At 39.3% G+C, this 19392-nt stretch overlaps 2 protein-coding genes and 1 long non-coding RNA gene across 3 annotated transcripts; all 3 read left to right on the top strand.

The window, feature by feature from the left end:
* Positions 1-4102: 4102 nt before the first annotated feature.
* LOC309478439 (olfactory receptor 1G1-like) lies at positions 4103-5056 on the top strand (the record flags this gene model as incomplete). The annotated part of the gene is made up of 1 exon (XM_082142035.1): positions 4103-5056. One exon carries the CDS (start codon positions 4103-4105, stop codon positions 5054-5056), a length of 954 nt encoding a protein of 317 aa, XP_081998161.1.
* Positions 5057-12705: 7649 nt separating this feature from the next.
* Positions 12706-14765, top strand: LOC309478520. Its single transcript, XR_014199022.1, has 3 exons — positions 12706-12813; positions 13672-13722; positions 14354-14765. It is a non-coding gene; the product is annotated as an uncharacterized lncRNA (long non-coding RNA).
* Positions 14766-16685: 1920 nt separating this feature from the next.
* On the top strand, positions 16686-17651 carry or62a3 (odorant receptor, family 62, subfamily A, member 3; the record flags this gene model as incomplete). The annotated part of the gene is made up of 1 exon (XM_082142034.1): positions 16686-17651. One exon carries the CDS (start codon positions 16686-16688, stop codon positions 17649-17651), a length of 966 nt encoding a protein of 321 aa, XP_081998160.1.
* Between the last annotated feature and the right edge of the window lie 1741 nt (positions 17652-19392).

The raw sequence follows: 19392 nt of genomic DNA, 5'->3' as shown, positions 1-19392 counted from the left end.
TTGCCAAAAAGTTCGATTTTGGTTTCATCTGACCAGAGCACCTTCTTCCACATGTTTGGTGTGTCTCCCAGGTGGCTTGTGGCAAACTTTAAACAACACTTTTTATGGATATCTTTAAGAAATTGCTTTCTTCTTGCCACTCTTCCATAAAGGCCAGATTTGTGCTGTATACGACTGATTGTTGTCCTATGGACAGAGTCTCCCACCTCAGCTGTAGATCTCTGCAGTTCATCCAGAGTGATCATGGGCCTCTTGGCTGCATCTCTGATCAGTCTTCTCCTTGTATGAGCTGAAAGTTTAGAGGGACGGCCGGGTCTTGGTAGATTTGCAGTGGTCTGATACTCCTTCCATTTCAATATTATCGCTTGCACAGTGCTCCTTGGGATGTTTAAAGCTTGGGAAATCTTTCTGTATCCAAATCCGGCTTTAAACTTCTCCACAACAGTATCTCGGACCTGCCTGGTGTGTTCCTTGTTCTTCATGATGCTCTCTGTGCTTTAAACGGACCTCTGAGACTATCACAGAGCAGGTGCATTTATACGGAGACTTGATTACACACAGGTGAATTCTATTTATCATCATTAGTCATTTAGGTCAACATTGGATCATTCAGAGATCCTCACTGAACTTCTGGAGAGAGTTTGCTGCACTGAAAGTAAAGAGGCTGAATAATTTTGCACGCCCAATTTTTCAGTTTTTTATTTGTTAAAAAAGTTTGAAATATCCAATAAATTTCGTTCCACTTCATGATTGTGTCCCACTTGTTGTTGATTCTTCACAAAAAATTACAGTTTTATATCTTTATGTTTGAAGCCTGAAATGTGGCAAAAGGTCGAAAAGTTCAAGGGGGCCGAATACTTTCGCAAGGCACCGTAGTTGACTAGCGTTAATTAAACACATTATGAACAATCTTACCTGCAGGTGGGTGTGTCACGTAGTCGTGATCCATCCTTACTGCCTTAGCCACCATGTCGCTATCTTCACAGCTGTATAGACCGACGTTTGAAGGTTCTGTCATATACTGACTCCATTCTCAAAGGAGCAGTAAAGTTGTTCCAAGGGAATAGGCTCGGGACAACACCACTCTTCAGGCGACGAACGACGCAGCCACCACTGTAATCATCCAAAGCGAAGTGCATCCAAATAGGTGCTACCTGTTTTTATATTAAAACTATTCCCTTCCTCTCTTCGGATCGCCTGTATCCATTTGGGTTTCAGGTTTGGATCCACATGAAAAGAATGAAATAAAAGGTAGGGCTGTTTTTGGTTGGAAGACGAACAGCCTGGAACACAACAGAAACTGCGACTCTTCGACTCTACCATTTTTCGTATCTGCCGCTACAATAACAGGAAGTTCTAATACACTTCATTGACGTATTTCCGGTCGAAAAATGCGGAAGTGCGTAAAAGGTCTATGGCAGACTCCTCCTCAACACTAAAGATCTTTCCTCTGCCACCAGTGTGTGGTAGTGTGTGGATTCTTTAAAGTAAAAGCAAAAAGCATGTTAAAATTGACATTCTGACAGTCACATAAATGGTATTGATGAAACATCTGCATTACTGTAGACAGTTTGTTCTGCTAACAGGGCAACAGTAAAGCTGAAATACACAGTGGTAGACAGTAACACTGTGACTTTCCTGTTCTCATTCCGAAAAGCCTGACAATAGATGCCACAGTGCTCCGACTCAGAATGAGACCCTTTGTCCATCCTCTCTAGGACAAGTCATGATTGATGACACGGTCAATAATTGTTGCTCAAGTTTCATTTGAAAACTCCTTTTGTTCAACACAGTGAATCCAATAGAGTTTGGGGTCTTTCAATGAGATCTGTGGTAACTGTTTTGACATAGGGTGTGAAAAATGTGTGAAACAAATTAAAAAGTGTTAAAACATTTGCAAGAGAAGACTTCTGCTGTGCTAAGAATGTGATGATGAAGATCAAGTGGATCCTAGTTTCATTTAGCAGTCTTGCTCATGAGAAGAGATTTTCCAATGTGGAAAATGCGAAGCCTGAGATCAGATTTTGTTGTTCATCTTAAATGACGGATGTTCTGTCCATGATAAAGCAATGAAGCGCAGTTGACATGTCAAGTCAAGTGAAGTCAAGTCACCTTCATTTATTTAGGGCTTTTAACAATATAGATTGTTTCAAAGCAGTGTTACAGTGATAATAGGAAATAATAGGAAAACTTTGAAATAGGTTCCAAGGTGCAAGTTTTGAACAATTTTGAAATCGTTATCTCTGTGCAAACCTCAAAAACGTGAATCTGTGAAAACGATGACGGCTTGCACATGCATATTACGTGCTCAGTCTATACATTTAAATATATATGTGCGCAGGTGCGTAGTCTTTCTTTACCAAATGACCTCACCAAATTACCTGTCTGGCCCTCATAATACAGTATCTTTAGTTGCTTCTGCGTATCCATGCGAACTGGAATCATTTTGATAACGTTTTATCTGTACAGAGGTAAAGGGAAAGGAAGGAGGCCTTCACAAGAGACTAGTTGACACTTCAGGGCTGCGATGTCATCCTGTCCAGGCACAGGTCCTTCAGCAGATCTGGATACGGCCTGGATCCGGCAGACTACGGTAAACCTCGGGATAAACAGAGAGACTAATATTTAGCGTAAACGCCATTCTTCTTATGGTGTTCTAACCATTAGACATTGGCCATTCTAACATCAAGTGTTATGGGAAGTCTTCCCGGTTCCGGCTGACCTAGTTTATGCAGCCTAACATTGAATTATAGAAGTTGATAATGTGTTGTGTGTATGCTAGGTTAAAAATATGTTTTTAGTCTAGATTTAAACTGACAGTGTGTCTGCTTCCCGGACAATGTTAGGAAGACTGTTCCAAAGTTTAGGTGCTAAAAAGGAAAAGGATCTACCGCCAACAGTCGATTTTGATATTCTAGGTATTATCAACTGGCCAGAATTTTGAGATCGCAGTAGACGTGAAGGACTATAATGTGTTAAGAACTCGCTCAAGTACTGCGGAGCTAAACCATTTAGTGCTTTGTAAGTAATCAGCAATATTAAAAAATGTATACGATGTTTAATAAGGAGCCAATACAGTGTTGACAGAACAGGACTAATATGGTCATACTTCCTGGTTTTGCTAAGAACTATAGCTGCTGTGTTTTGGACCAGCTATAGTTTGTTTATTATGAGTGCAGGGCAACCACCCATAAGAGCATTGCAATAATCTAGCCTTGATGTCATGAATGCATGAACTAACTGTTCACCATTTGTCATTGAGAGCATATGTCATAATTTAGATATATTTTTACAATGGAAGAATGTGGTTTTACAGATACTAGAAACGTGACTTTGAAATGAAAGATTGGTATCAAAGAGCACACCCAGGTTCCTAACCGACGACGAAGACTAGAAAGTCAAATGTTAGACAGTATTCTAGGTTATTATGCGCAGAGGTTTTTGGTCCAATAATTAGAATCTCTGTTTTTTCAGAATTAAGTAGTAGGAAATTACTAGTCATCCCATTTTTTATATCAGCTATGCATTCCGTTAATTTAGTAAATTTGTGAGTTTCGTCAGAGCACTAAGAAACATCAGAGTATCATCAGCATAGCAGTGAAAACCATCCTCTTAGTTGCCAAACATCTCTTGGTTGATGTGGTCCAGAGTGAAGGTCAGCTATCTAGTGTTTTTCTGCTATGACTGGGTGACGTTGGTAGTTCCTTCATTGATGAGTGAAACTAAATGATTCAAACTAAATCCTATACTAATTTGACATGTTATTTGGTTTGAATAAAATAAGAAAAATAAGGATTGCAAAGTTTGCAAGGACCATACTTATAATTAATCCCAAGACGCTTTATAACATCTTCAAATAATTTCCCAACTGAATTTTTTTCTTATAAGACGTTCAGCTCTTCACACACAGATACACAGCTCAAGATTTGTTGATCTGATTGTTTGCCTTTTTTTCTAAGCTCCATCTTTGATTGTCTGATTGAGTAGATAGTAAATGAATGTAGCCATTTTACCATATATTTTTTATTCTTATATATTTTTTATTTTTTATTATTGCAGAATATCATTGTTTTGTGTGATTTGAAGCAATATCCATAACTTGATGGATAACATGTCTTATCCTGTGATACTGACTCTTATGGTGCCCAAATTATCTAAGTCATATAGGCATATCTATTTCACTTGTTTTCTTTTCCTTTATCTGCTTATCTTGTCAATTAATATTCGTCTCGTTATGGTCATTATCAAGACAAAAGCACTTCATGAACCAATGTACATATTCGTGTCTCATTTGTGTGTAAATGGGGTTTATGGAGCCTCAGGATTCTACCCTAAATTTCTGTCTGATTTAATATTGGATTCATATGTGATCTCCTCTCACATGTGTGCTCTGCAATCCTTTGTTATTTACAGCTCTTTACTGTGTGAGTTTACAATATTAACAGTGATGTCTTATGATAGATATGTAGCCATATGCAAACCTTTAGACTATCATTCCAAGTTAACTAAATTCACCTGTGTGAAATTAATTCTGTTTTCATGGATTGTTCCCAACTTCTCTGTGATTCCAGCAATTCTGATATCAAATCTGAGGCCATTTTGTAAGTATTACATTGATAAATTCTATTGTGACAATTGGTCAATTGTAAAACTTTCTTGTACATCATCTTTTGTGAATAATGTCTATGGATATACTTTTGCAATTATATATCTTAGCTGTGCAGTTTTCATCATTGTGTCCTATATTAAACTGATCTCTGTATGTAAAGCATCTTTAGAAAACAGAAGGAAATTCTGGCAAACGTGTCTGCCACACATATTATCGCTGATAAATTTCACTTTTGCTTTGCTTTTTGACGTTACGTATAGCAGGTATGGCTCAAATGACATTCCCGAGAGTCTGCGTAATTTTTTGGCTTTAGAATTAGTTATAGTTCCACCTGTTTTTAATCCCCTAATCTATGGATTAAATATTAGAGCAGTCCGCAGAGTTTTTGTCTCATGTATTTCAGCAAGAGTGAATGTTTTAGAAGCTAAAAAAGGCTTAAATCCTTGACAATTGATGTACTTGCAAACAGTGCAAAATAGTATATTTTTTAAAAGTAAATGAATTACAACAAAAAGTAAGAAAAACAAGGATGTGCTGTCAACATTATTTTTATGTACATCATTGAATATTTTCATAAAACATTCAAAAGAAAATGAGGCCTATTATTTATTTATTTTATGCTTTCACTGCTCCCATATCCACTTATAACATTTATTGTATAACATTTTACATCCTTTGTTGATTTATTTGCTGATGTTTGTCTAAATTACCAAAAATATATTAGAAAAGTCCTGGGAATTTCCTGAGATATGTATAATGTGTTTACATTTTACGGGAACACTTTATTTTGATAGTCCACTTTAGACATTCTACTAACGATAAGTAACTTTGCAACTACATGTCAACTAACTGTCATCAGAGTATTAATAGACTGTCTGCTTAATATCTGCTAACACTTTATTTTGTTGGTCCCCCAACAGACATTCTACTGACTATAAGTTACTAGGCAACTACAAGTCAACTTATTCTACTAACCCAAACCCTAACACCTAACCATAACCTACCAGTCTACTACAGTCTACTAATACTCTAATGATAGTTAGTTGAAAAGTTACTTATAGTTAGTAGAATGTGGACTATCAAAATAAAGTGGAACCCATTTTACTTATATTTTACTTTAAATATTTTACTTTTTAATTATTTTACTTCAAATTATACTGCTATTTTACATGTACACCAATAATGTGATTTTTGCCAATAATCAGACTTAATAGAATCTTAATAGAATCTCACGTAAAACCTTCATTCTGAACCTCCATTATTCTGATGATAAAATAAATGATTAAACCATTGGTTTAGTTGTGTATTTTTATTTTACATTTTTGTTTAAAAAAATATGCCGCCTTCAAGCCCTTACAGTGTACATGAACCTTTTCACCGGTTCCCTGGTATTTGGCCTTCCTATGAAGGTAATATGATGCCATAAAGAATCACATGCGCAGGTTAAGATTTGTGAAAGTGTACATAAGATTGCAAGCCTAAATAAAATTTGCATGCAAGAGAAGATTTGTAAAGGTGTAAATCGCCTTTCAAGTGCAAGAAAAAAATATTTGCAGCATTTTACGTTATTCGTAAGTGTAATGGATGTATTGTGAAACTGCAGCTTCATGCTTAAGCAAAATAAATATTATCTGTATTCTTCTGACTTCCATTTTTCCACGCTTACACAGCAATCGAAAACAACAGAGCCAGGAACTATGAAACAGATTGATCGCTTAAAATCAACCTTTGTGTAAAAAAATAAACTGTTGCAAATGTCTAAATGAATTGTTGTGAACATAAGGTCCACCTTCTTCATGTAGCCAATCAAATGATCTTCTCGCTGACTCTCAATTTACTCTCATCTGATTGGTTCAATAAACACGCCAGTCGCCAGAACACATCTTTATCTTCTTTTGGCTCAGCATCGTTCTCGTTGCCGAAATGGTATTTTTAATGCACACATAGTCTACATGTGATTTTTCTTACGTACCTGGACCTAATTACCTGGGGCATCGACACCCAAGCATCTACAGTCGACACTTAATAAATAAATTTACCTGGTCTCCAGTTCTGTTTTTTATTTTTACACTAAGTAATTTTCTATGTATTAAAACCAAGTATACAATTCATCAAGTTAGTATTTTTACATTTATTCCAAAATAATAACAAAGGCAGTAACAATTTAAACAATATATATTATTTGTGTAATGTTCATCTTTTCTTTTTAATAAAAAAAAGACCCCCCTCCCATTTTTCATTAACGCCATAATTATCTTAATTCAGGCTGATCCTGAACTCGCACAAAAACAAGAGGCGGGATTTATTGCACGAACCAATCATGTACGATCAACCAATCATATCCAATCATTGCGCAATGGAGCCATTGCCTCCTCTCACGTGACTTAAACACACACACACACACACACACACACACACACACACTCGAAAGACATCCTTTAAACACAATCGAATTAACACACCACCCCAACACAAATTGTCCCAAAAACTACATTTCCCATAATTCCCAACCGAATGTATTCATGGATTTCATCAGGTCCCTTTCCACAGGTGTATTAATCAAGCACAATGCAATCTCCATTCATAATCTAGGTGCTTGATTTTATACACCTGTGGAAATGGACCTGATGAAACCCATGAATAAAGGACACCAGGAAAGACCACGCCCTTTTAATTCCAAGCCTTTGTTCCATGCCAAACTAGTCTCACGGCAGTTCGTGACATAGTCACGAAATTTAATCTATTGATTCGTTTCGTGAACACAAATTTCCCGTTTTTACGTGTCACTCAGCACGAGTTTCAATCTAATGTATTTCATTGGGAAGTACATTTCGTGTCTGCACCACGTTTTTCTTTCTGCCAATCTGGAGCATCGTTTTTTCTCATTTATCTTTTTTTTTTTTTTTTTACTTTAAGCGCTACATTACTCAACATTTAATCAGACTTTTTTTTTCTTTTTTTTTTCTTGTTTTTCTTGCTTTATATTCTGATAGGCTTCTCGCCATTGTAAACCATCGTCCGTGGTTCCTTCCTTCCTTCCAGTCAAAATATAGTAGGCCTATATAGTCTCGTTAATTGATATAGCCTATATCAATTAACGAGATTGCAGAGTTCTGCTACTACGGCTATCGTTTCTAAACGTTGCTGTTTATTTTTTGAGAAATACTGTTTTTCCATTGGTTTGGTGTGTCATCTAACGGTAATCTACAGAGCCTTATCGACTGATATAACCATCAGTTTAATTTGTTTCTCCTTCGATTGTGAGAATGGGGGATATGTTTTGGATATTAATAAAATAAATAAAATAAAAGAAATTTAATTTAATGTATTAATTGACACCAGCATTACCCATGAACCTCAGCATCCGTTGCTGTGGAGACGGAGCCAGTCTGCTTTGCGATTGGGTGATTTCTTCAGTGATTTCTCATTGCGCTCAAACCACCGTCCAGGTAGGGACACGGTTTGCTTAAATGTTATAATTGATGCCTTTCTTTGTCATTAGACTCACATGGTTTACATGTTAGGGCAACGAATTAAAGCCGAAAGAATTCGGCGCGCACCCTCACTTCCACCCAGGCCATGTTTGCCCCCGTGGACGAGGCGGGGGACCACGGCTACCTCCGCATCCCCCCCGTCCAGGAGACCGTCGGCTCCCGCCCTCGGCTCGGACCGCAACCTGCCGTCCAGAGCCTGCAGATTCACGGCCCACCAGGCTAACAAGGCCTACGGTGCGGCGGGGGAGGCGGTATCTGCGCTGCACGCCATGGCCGTTCTCCAAGTGCTGCAGGCTAAGCAGCTGAAGTCTCTGGATGGCGCCGCCTCTATTGATGCTGACGCCATTCGGGATCTTCGTTCAGCCCAGGCGATTGGCCGTTCGATGGGGTTTTTGGTGGTCCTCCACAGACACCTGTGGCTCACCCTGACGGACGTGCAGGAGGCTGACAGGAAGACGCTGCTGAATGCACCGATCTTCCCAGCAGGCCTGTTCGGAGACGCCGTCGAGAAGGTCACCGAGCGCTACTCCGAGACCCAGAAAAAGGCTAAGGCAATGAGCCATGTTATTCCTCGGAGGGCATAGTGACACGGCGCGTGGAGGTCCTGACAGACGCTTCGTCCACCGGATGGGGAGCGGTATGCTTGGGCAAGCCCGCTTCGGGACGGTGGTCAGAAAAGCAGACAGAGTGGCACATAAATCGCTTGGAACTAAAAGCGGTCTCTCTAGCTCTCGAAGTCTTTCGGTCTCAGCTGGAACACTGAGTACATAAATCGCCAAGGCGGTGTACATTCCAGAGCCCTATTCAGGCAAGCGGAATCCCTTCTGCTGTGGGCGGACCGGTTTTTCCTCTCGGTGAGAGCGGCTCACATCCCCGGTGTTCTGAACCGCGGAGCGGACATGCTCTCGAGGAGCGGGATTCCTCAAGGGGAATGGAGGCTTCACCCCAGGACGGTACAGCTGATATGGAAGCATTTCGGCAGAGCGGAGGTCGACCTCTTTGCAACGAGCGAGAACACGCATTGTCGGATGTTCTTCTCGCTGTCTCGTTCCCCCCGGGAGGGGGACGCGCTGACCGCGTGATGGCCGAAAGTTTGCCTCTATGCTTTTCCTACGGTGAAAATTTTGCCCATGGTGTTGTGCAAAATCAGGGAGGAGAAGGCGGCGGTGACTCTGGTAGCTCCGAACTGGCCGAACCAGCCATGGTTTGCGGACTTGGTGGAGTTACTGGCAGGACGGCCATGGGAGATTACGCTCAGGAAGGACCTACTGTCTCAGGCGAGCGGATCGATCTGGCATCCCAGCCCCGGGCTGTGGAGCCTCCATGTGTGGCCGTTGCAGGGTCGCTGAGCGGGCTAGATACGCTACATTCGCGAGCCTTGAGAACCATCGCGGAAGCGCGAGCCCCGTCCACCAGGCGTCTGTATGCCCTGAAGTGGGGAGTTTTCTCAAAATGGTGTCAGGATGTCGGCATCGACCCAGGGAGTTGTTCTGTGTCGGATATTCTGCGCTTCCTTCAGTACAGGATGGACGAAGGGAGCCTACCATCCACGCTGAAGGTATATGTGGCCGCTATCGCTGCGTTTCATCCCTCTGTTGACGGGCAGTCTATCGGTAGACATGCGTCGGTGACCCGGTTCCTCAGGGGAGCCAGGAGATAATGCCCTGCACGGCCGCCTTCCGTGCCGCCGTGGGATCTAACTTTGGTCTTGGAGGCTTTGTCACGACCGCCTTTCGAGCCCTTGGCTTCGATTGCCATTAAGGAGCTTTCGATTAAAACGGCTCTACTTCTCGCTCTTGCTTCGGCGAAGCGGGTTGGGGATATACAGGCTTTCTCTGTAAGTGAAGATTGTATTCGCTTTGGACCGGGAAACTGTAATGTGACTCTCAGACCGAGGTCGGGTTATGTCCCTAAGTCGCTCAATACCCCGTTTAGAGTGCAGATTGTTTCTCTGCCTGCCCTGTCCACTGAGCCATCAACCTCTCAGGGTTCGGATGCTCATAGTGCTGTTTGCCCAGTCAGAGCGCTCCGGGAATATATTTTTCGCTCTGCCGCTTTTCGACAATCGGACTAGCTGTTTGTGTGCTTTGGTGGGTGCAACAAGGGACGGGGGGTCTATAAACAGAGGCTTGCTCACTGGATTGTGTACGCTATTGTTTTGGCTTATGATTGCCGGGGGCAGGAGTGCCCCCTCAACGTCAGGGCCCATTCGACTAGGGCGATCGCCTTCTAAGAGCCTGGACTAAGGGTATGTCAATTCAGGATTTATGTCTTGCGGCTGGCTGGTCTTCTCAGAACACGTTTGCCAGGTTTTACAAGTTGGATATACCCTCTGTAGCGTCTCGGGTGCTTTCGGTGAGTTGATTGCATTGCAATAGCATAGCATTAAGGGAGCTGCTCTGCGCTTGGCTCATGAGTTGTTCTATGTGCTTGTGTACATTTTTACTGTTGTCACCGCTATGCGTTGGCCTTCTCTTACTGTTGTTGCCCTGTTGCTCGGCAGTGCAAACTCCCCCCGGTCATACTGCTCGGGATATGCAAATTCTGGAAGTGTTTTGTGAGCGTGTGATTGGTCTCCTTGGACCTATCAGAGGTTAGGGGTTTGCTATTGGCCAATCTCGGCCTATCAGATGCTTGCATGCTGGGGGAGGGGCGGTCTTGGTATTGGGTCTGTTGTCAGTGGTTTGTTATGCTGCTACGGCGGGATTCTATACAGTTCCCATATACGACATCCGTAATGTCGAAGTTCCGTAGCCTTGATAGGGAACGTCTCCGGTTACTTTCGTAACCTCGGTTCCCTGAAAGGCAAGGAATGAGACATTACGCTTGCCGCCGTGTTCGCTATTGTTTTAGCGTTTGTTCGATTCTGAAGGGAATTGGCGCTGCAATTGCATATTACTGCAACGGGGTTTCAGTATTTGCATATTTTGCGTCAATTGGCCAGCTCTGCTGGCGTTAGCCTATAAGAAAGCAGAAGTGAAGGAGGAGAGGAGTTCCCATATACGACATCCGTAATGTCTCGTTCCTTGCCTTTCAGGGAACCGAGGTTACGAAAGTAACCGGAGACGATTTATGTGCTCACACTATACGGTCCGATCATCGAGCAATAGACGATATCATGTAGGCTATCCAGAGATATTGTCAATGTCAAAACAAGCATCAGCTATCAGTATCAAAATGATTTAGCATTTCCAATTTATGTATTAAATTATTAGTAGTATTTTTGTATTATTATTAGTAGTAGTATTTATTATCAGGGAAGGCCTGGGCTACTTTTATTATTAAACTGATGGGCTATTATAATTTATTTGCCACGCAATAATTTCATAGCGCATAACCGCATAACCAACGCGCTGTGAGGATGATAAAATATTCCATAGAGGCTTCCTCCTTATTGAAAATTGTCTAAAACATTTAGGTCGATTACAATGAATCATATCCATATAATTAATTATTAACAGTCTATTATATGTCTGAACACTGCAATAATTAGTCATCAATGAAAATTAAAAATTCATAAAAAAACTTTATTTCAAAAACATTGTTTAACAAATTAATAAAAGAGGCACGGTGTAGATACATCGAAGGTGGCTTGGAAGACGTATTGCAACACGAACTGGAAATAAGCAACAGTAATTTGTTGCTAGTTTGAACTACAGAACTTAAAGATCTCCCTCTTCGTTTTTTTTTTTTTTTTTTTTTTTTGCTGCAGATGAAATGTTTAAACTTCTGTTTTCGCGCAGCGCAGTGAGGGAAAAAACACTGAGTTTAAGGCAATCGATTCGTAGCTATGCTTCAACTGTGCGATATAGTCACGAGGAGCGACCAAAATTTCTGACATGCCAGAAATTCATCCGACCATCCGATTGTCGGTTGGGAAAGGTTAATCGCCTCTCGTTTACCCCTGTACACTGCACGAATACTGCACGACAAAGCTGAAAAGAGAGGGGGTTCAGCGAAAAATCGGCAGCTGGCAGCAGGAAGTAGCTGCCACTGGCAGCAGGAAGTAGCTGCCGTTGACAGCCGGAAGCCCTGCCATATTAGGAGGGACCTGCCATTTCGTGGCAGCCAATCAGTATCGTCCAACATAGTAGCAACCAATCACATTTACCTGGAAGTCAAGCGAGAGCAGGCAATGGTGGCGCCGGCGAATCTTCAGTAATGGCGGCGGTATTTGGCTCGGTAAGTTCGTATATTATCAGATTAATAAATAATTGTTGCTCTGTACGTTGGAGTTTACCTTTTATGTTAGAGACAGTGTATCTGTGACTACTTAAGTTGAATTGGTTAATTTAATCATTTGTAGAAACGCAGCTTGTGCACCGTGTGCTCCTGGTTTGTGAGGGGCTATCATTAACTTCAAATACTAACTTACGTTACCATTATCATTAAATATTAGCGTTTGTTAACATGTTAACTTAATCTATTGATTAGAATAAAGCTCATGCTGATTTATTGGAATTGACAAGCTCAGCCTTGATGATACACGTGCAACGCTAACAAAACATATCCCAAATTATCTAACTTATGTTTTAATACAAAACACCATTTTAATCAACATTAACGTTACTTCACCATATTCTAAACTTCTGTTTTTTTGTAGTTTCACCAAGTTCACCACAGCCTGTCACAGATTGCTGGGGATGGACAAACATATGTGCCAGGAAGGAAACCCCAGATTTCCAGTTGCAAAACCAACCAAACTCACTGGTATGTTTTCACATAATGAACATAATGTTCAAATGTATTATATCCTGTCTTGATCAAAGCAGGCAAAAGGCATTCTGTTTTTTATCTTTTTATTTTTTTTAATACAAATTCTAGATTGTATCGAAAATTTGACATTTCAGTGTCTGTTTATTTTCTTAGTTTGATCATGTTTTGGATGGGACCCAATCACCAGATGAGACCAGAATATATATATTATTTAAATTATTTTATATATATCTATTCAAAATATACTGGAACTGTTCACTTTTTCCATATAACTTTCACCCCCAGTTTCACAGACAAGGCTCAAACTAGTCCCAGACTAAAATGCATGTTTAACTGAAAGCAAATTACACTTGTGTCTCTTAAAATATCAGTGCCATTGTTTCTTTTAAGATTCACAACAGTAATGTTTTTTCTAAGGCATATTTATAAAAGTCCTAATTGCACTAAGGCCTAATCCTGGCATAATCTAAACCCTATCTGTGAAACCGGGCTTCAAAGTTTACATATTAGTCCAGTGGTTCAGTTCAACGCTTTGTTCTCTGGCTTTAGATAGGCATAGACAGTGGCATTTAAAAAATAAATTACACCTGCTCCCTAGTTCAGGTATGCTACTGTCTACTGCTGCAACATGGCTAAGTGGTTCAACACAGAGTTCATCTCTCTCTTTCTCTCGTGTGTATAAAATAACTAACTTTTTCCCCCTTCTTTTTAAGCTCAATTGCAATAAAGATGGATCTTGGAAGCTTGTTAAAAATAAGGTATTGATTTCATGTTACAACAATTTTGATTTCTTTACTATCTTTAGTGTATAAATAAAATGTTAGTTTTTCCATTTAGATTTTTTTTTTCCAGGATGTTCCAGCTCAGTTGGGATCTGTGGACTGCAGTGTATTCATGCTAATGGTAAGTTATTACGGTGGTTTTGTTTCCCCATAACATTTATTTTACGGATAACCCAACATCCATAATAATTATCAAAAGACATCAGGCTGATCCCAATGAATTTTGTTTTTCAGGTGTGTGTGTGTGTGTGTGTGTGTGTGTGTGTGTGTGTGTGTTAAGGTTAGTGATGTCACTAGCCCAGGAGGAAGCTTGTGTAGTCCCCACCAGTTGTTTGTTGTAGTCCTTAAAGTGATTTCTGTAAAAAATAAATAAAAAAAAGTCTCCCTTTGCTTTGAACTTTTATCGTCGTAACTTATTCATATTGCAGATATTGTTTATGCTCTGACAGCAACATTACTCTAAAGTTTCTTTCTTTCTTTTTCTAACATCTGTCTTTCTTTATTTTCTTTCTTTTTCTAACGTCTGTCTGTATTTCTTTTATTTCTTTTCTTTCTTTCTAACTTATCTATCTTTTTCTAACATCTGTCTTTCTTACTAATCTTAAGGTTACAGGGGTTAAACACTATGTGATCTGATTCACAGAATTGTACTTTTATGTGTATTTCTTTAAAGTGAACATTATCTGTACTACTTTTGGAGGAACTGCGATTCCATTGTGTTTTTGTGTGTGTGTGTTGAATGCTCTGTGCAGGTCTTGTGATATGCAGCAGCTGACCCCAAGACGCCTTTCTACGACCTCCGAGGTCATCACCGGACCATCTTGGACTCGGATGACAATGTCGACTTACCCTCCTATCTATCCATAAGTGTAGAATTGTTTTAACTTTGTTCTTTTGCCAATGAGAAGTAGCCAACCTGTATTTACTGATGTCAATCATGCCCTTGGAAATGGTATAACTGGTGTGAGATTTTGTGTACAGTAGAGTCTCTGGCCTGCGACCCCGTGAGACGCCTGGCTCTACCGATGAAACTATTCTTCAGTAAATTTTTACTTATTTGATTGAACCTCACGACTCCTGGTCTTCTTTCATCATATCTGGTCCTGGGTCTTTAAGCTGTTATCCCCTAACACTAGAAACATTGTAAATCATGTTAAACCATGCTAGAACATTAAAACGTTTTCAAACTTTCTTTTTCAAGCCAACTTAGTTTTTTATGAACTTTAACATCTAGTTCAGAATTGTTCATTCTGATTTCAGAACAACAAATATCAAGCCTGTTTTCAAAGTTACAGCTGTTTTATAAAACAAAGACAAGAATGTATTGAAATACTACAAATGTAAAACTGAACTTAAATGATAGCAAAATATGTTTTTTAAATAAAGGTCATAGAGAATTTTTTATTTTATTTTTTTTTTAGACATGACTTTCATTATTTGTTTAATGAATGTTTATGTACGTTTAATAAATATACAATATTATTATATAGGCATTCATTTATGTATACATTTCATTTTTTGACAAACATACACAAATTATATTTATACACGTACAAATTCATAATTTCAAGTGTAGCTTAATGTTTGTTTTTTTGTACTGTCTATGATCTTCGTTACTTAATTTATATTTGATAAACCTTTTTAAACCAATTACAAAATAATTACAAATTTAAGTAATTTATTTAAATAAGTACTAAAATGATATATATACATTGATATAATAATTTATTTGCCTTGCTAAAAGCGGCATCCACCTCCGACTTCCGGTTATTAGCGGCAGCTGACGTCAGCTGCCAGTGGCAGCTACTTCCTGCTGCCAGCTGCCGATTTTTCGCTGAACCCCTACTGGCTGAAAATCGGCCCGACCCGAAAAAAAGTAGCACGAGTCAGAATTCGGCTCAAAATCGGATGAAAATCGCACAGTGTATGCTCGCCCAAGCGCTTAGATCGTTAAAATAGCGCCCAAAGACTCATTCATCAACAGTGACTTGCTGCCACCCACTGGCGGTTTTAATTTCACAATTAAAGTATCTTTTCATTTTTTAAAATAATTTCTAATCTCGATATTCAACGTTTTATGTTTAAAACATCACATTTTATTTCTGCATTTTCTGCATGTTAAATGCATTCATGTCCCTCTGAGCTGCAAATGCAAGATCAATTTAGTTGATACTGATTTAATTTGATTGTTAACAGCCCTATTTGTCTTGTCCAATTAGTCTTATTATTCCAATAGAATTTAATTTAATTTAAGAATTTGACAAATAAAATTGCATGCATTTAATTACATTTAATTTAAGTTTATTTTTAAAGGAAAAAATGACCATAAAAGGTACAAATCAATTTAATCTTATTGTAAAAGATGATTTCTGTCACTGCTGCAAACTGATATAGAATATGAAGAATATCCAACATTTTTGGATTCAGCTGTCCACGACAGTCCTAAACCTGCAAAGGTACCAACACAATAAAAGCACTCAGCAAAATATCGTCCAATTATCATTATCAACAAAATTCCAGAAAATATTGAGATATACTTTTTTGTCAATATCGCACACCCCTTACATGACATTTTGAGAGCTATAAATTATATGGTTTCATTTAGTAAGATTACAACAAAATCCTTTAAATATGGGGTGTTACAAACTTATTAAATGTGGGGCTGTTTTCGCAGGTATTGTTACTAAAATTGACATTTAATTTATTTTGACATTTATTTTAACATTAATTTGCAAAGTGTTGTGCTTGAACCCATAATTAGTCCCAAGAAATGTTAGAATATCTCTCAGAGATTTCCCTAATGAGAAATCACTAAGTATAAAACTAAGCTAGAGACCTCATCACTTTCAGTTGCAAACACATTTGTGGAAACTGTTAACTTTCCTTTTTTTTTTTTTTTTTTGACTGCTTTATTTCTTTTATTTCCTTAGGCAACAATGGTAATTGAAGCTTAATTAAATGTCTGCTTTAGTTATTCATTTACTGACCATTGACTAATATTGTCTTGTATTAGGTTGTTTTGCATGATATTTGTTTGTTTCATGTGATTTAAAGGACTATCCATAACATACCTTGACTACCATGATGGATAACATGTCTTATCCTTTGATACTGACTCTTATGGTGCCGAAAGATACTAAATCATATAGGCATTTATATTTTATTTGTTTTCTTGCCTTATATCTCTTTATATTGTTTATAAATATTGTTGTTGTTGTGGTCATTATCATAGAGAAAGCACTTCATGAACCAATGTACATATTCTTGTCTCATCTGTGTGTAAATGGGGTTTATGGAGCCACAGGATTCTACCCTAAAATTCTGTCTGATTTAATATTGGATTCATATGTGATCTCCTTCCATATGTGTGCTCTGCAAACCTATGTTATCTACAGCTCTTTACTTTCTGAGATCACAATACTAACAGTGATGTCTTATGATAGATATGTAGCCATATGCAAACCTTTAGACTATCATTCCAAATTAACTAAAAACACCTGTGTCAAATTAATTCTGTTTTCTTGGATTGTACCCAACATCTGTGGTGTTATAGCCGCCCTGTTAGCAAACTTGAGATCTATTTGTAAATATCACATTGACAAATTATATTGTGACAACTGGTCAATTGTAAAGCTGTCTTGTGTATCATCTGTTGTAAATAATGTATATGGATATGCCATTACAGTCACATTTTTTAGCTTTATAGTTTTCATCATAGTGTCCTATGTAAAACTGATCTCTGCATGTAAAGCATCTTTAGAAAACAGAAGGAAATTCTGGCAAACGTGTCTGCCACATATATTATCGCTGATAAATTTCACTTTTGCTTTCCTTTTTGATTTAATGTATAACAGATATGGTTCAAATGACATTCCAGAGAGTCTGCGTAATTTTTGGGCCTTAGAACTGGTTATAGTTCCACCTATTTTTAGTCCTCTAATTTATGGATTAAATATTAGAGCAGTGCGCAAAAGAGTTTTTACTTCATGTGTTGCAGCAAAAGAAAATGTTTCACAAAAGGTCCACAACTTAATTGTGTACAAAAACTGATACAGGCAAAACAAAACACATGTTTGTTTTTAACACGCATACTTCTGGTGTGATGTATGTACAAACTGTAAAAAATTTAATAAAACCGTTTTGAATCCACCCAGCCTAAGCATCCTGTCAATTGGATTTGATTTAAATACATCAAGTTGTAAGATCATATTACAACACTGTATTTTTTTTGTGTATAGAATGGAATGGTTACCAACATTCTTCAAAATATATTTTTATGTTCCACAGAAAAAATAAAATGCATTCAGGTTTGTAACATGAAGTGAATGAGGACATAATACTTTTTTTTTTTTTTTTTTTTTGTGAGCTATCCCTTTAAGCAACCCAAAAGTAATAATGCACATGTGCAAGAATTTTGCTACGACAGTTGCCTCAAAATTCATTTTAGTCTTCACAGAATGCGGGTCTATTGAGGCTGCATTAGCTACAACTGAGCTCCATGCCTGCAACAATAACCCAAAGCACTGCCTATTGTCTAAATGACTGTTTTGCTGTTGGTTAAAAATGTATGACTGTAGTGACATCTCCAAAACTTCAGAGGCAGAGCAAGTTATTTCAAACTGATGACAGCAACTTCTTTCTTTGGAATGACTTCCATTAAACACAAAGGAGTCAATCGATCCCATAAAGAATTATGAGAATTAAGATTTGACTCCATTGAATCACCTAACTTAAATACTTAAGATTACCAAACTACTACACATCTCAGAAGAACGTACTCGGTTACTAACGTAACCTCGGTTCTCTCTAGAAGAGGGAACGAGTACTGCGTAAGATATCTTACGCTAGGGGAAAATCCTTTTCCGCGAGATATTGAAGCCAAAAATTATCCTTAATTTTGTAATAATGCAAAACGCGTTGCAGCAGCAATGCAGACATAGGCGAGACAGCTCGCGCGCCTATTGGCTGCTCTGCGGCAACTGCAGCAGCCTATCGAGCGAGGCCTGGCGTGACGTCAGACCCAATCAGGGCACTTCGCGCCCGCTGCGTCACGTCCCGCCGAAATGGGCGTGGTCTAGGCCTATAAATATCGCTCGCAGGCAGCTATTATCTGGTTTTTCATCATCGAAGCAACCAGAGCGTGTGCATGCACGGCAAGATACGCAGTACTCGTTCCCTCTTCTAGAGAGAACCGAGGTTACGTTAGTAACCGAGTACGTTCTCTTACGAGAGGTCTCTCGTACTGCGTAAGATATCTTACGCTAGGGGACCCAATGTAAAACGCCGTGCATGCTGAGATCTGACACCAAAGACCCAAGGGCGAAAGCCCGGGGTACATATAGTGCACAATCACTCAGGGAACTCACAGGGAGTCCGGGAAGAGGGAGGGGTGCAGCCTCACTTTCCCACATATAGTAGCGTCGATGGGACGCGAATTTCATCATACAGACAGGGCGGGGTACGGCCTGAACTGATGGGGAATATGTGGGTCTTACACAGTTTGCCCAGCTTTATACTGTCGAACATTGAGCTGTGCTCAGCAGACGCAGCATTCTGAGCTGATCGCATCAGGTCAGATAATACTGGTAAATTTAGACCGACAGCAGCCTGGCCTGCAGGGCGGGAACCTCTAGGTTATAAAACCTTAAAAATGTAGACGGGGAGGCCCAGCCTGCCGCCATACAAATATCTTGCAAGGCAATCCCACTTGACCAGGCCCACGAAGAGGCCATGCCTCTCGTGGAGTGCGCTCTGACACCCAATGGGCACTGCATGCCCTTGGAGGCGTATG

The sequence above is a fragment of the Leuciscus leuciscus genome, assembly GCF_965113295.1.
Source record: "Leuciscus leuciscus genome assembly, chromosome: 16".
In the NCBI taxonomy this organism is placed as follows: Eukaryota; Metazoa; Chordata; class Actinopteri; order Cypriniformes; family Leuciscidae; genus Leuciscus; species Leuciscus leuciscus.
Note: the sequence above shows the minus strand (reverse complement) of the source record. Positions and strands in the feature narration are given on the sequence as shown.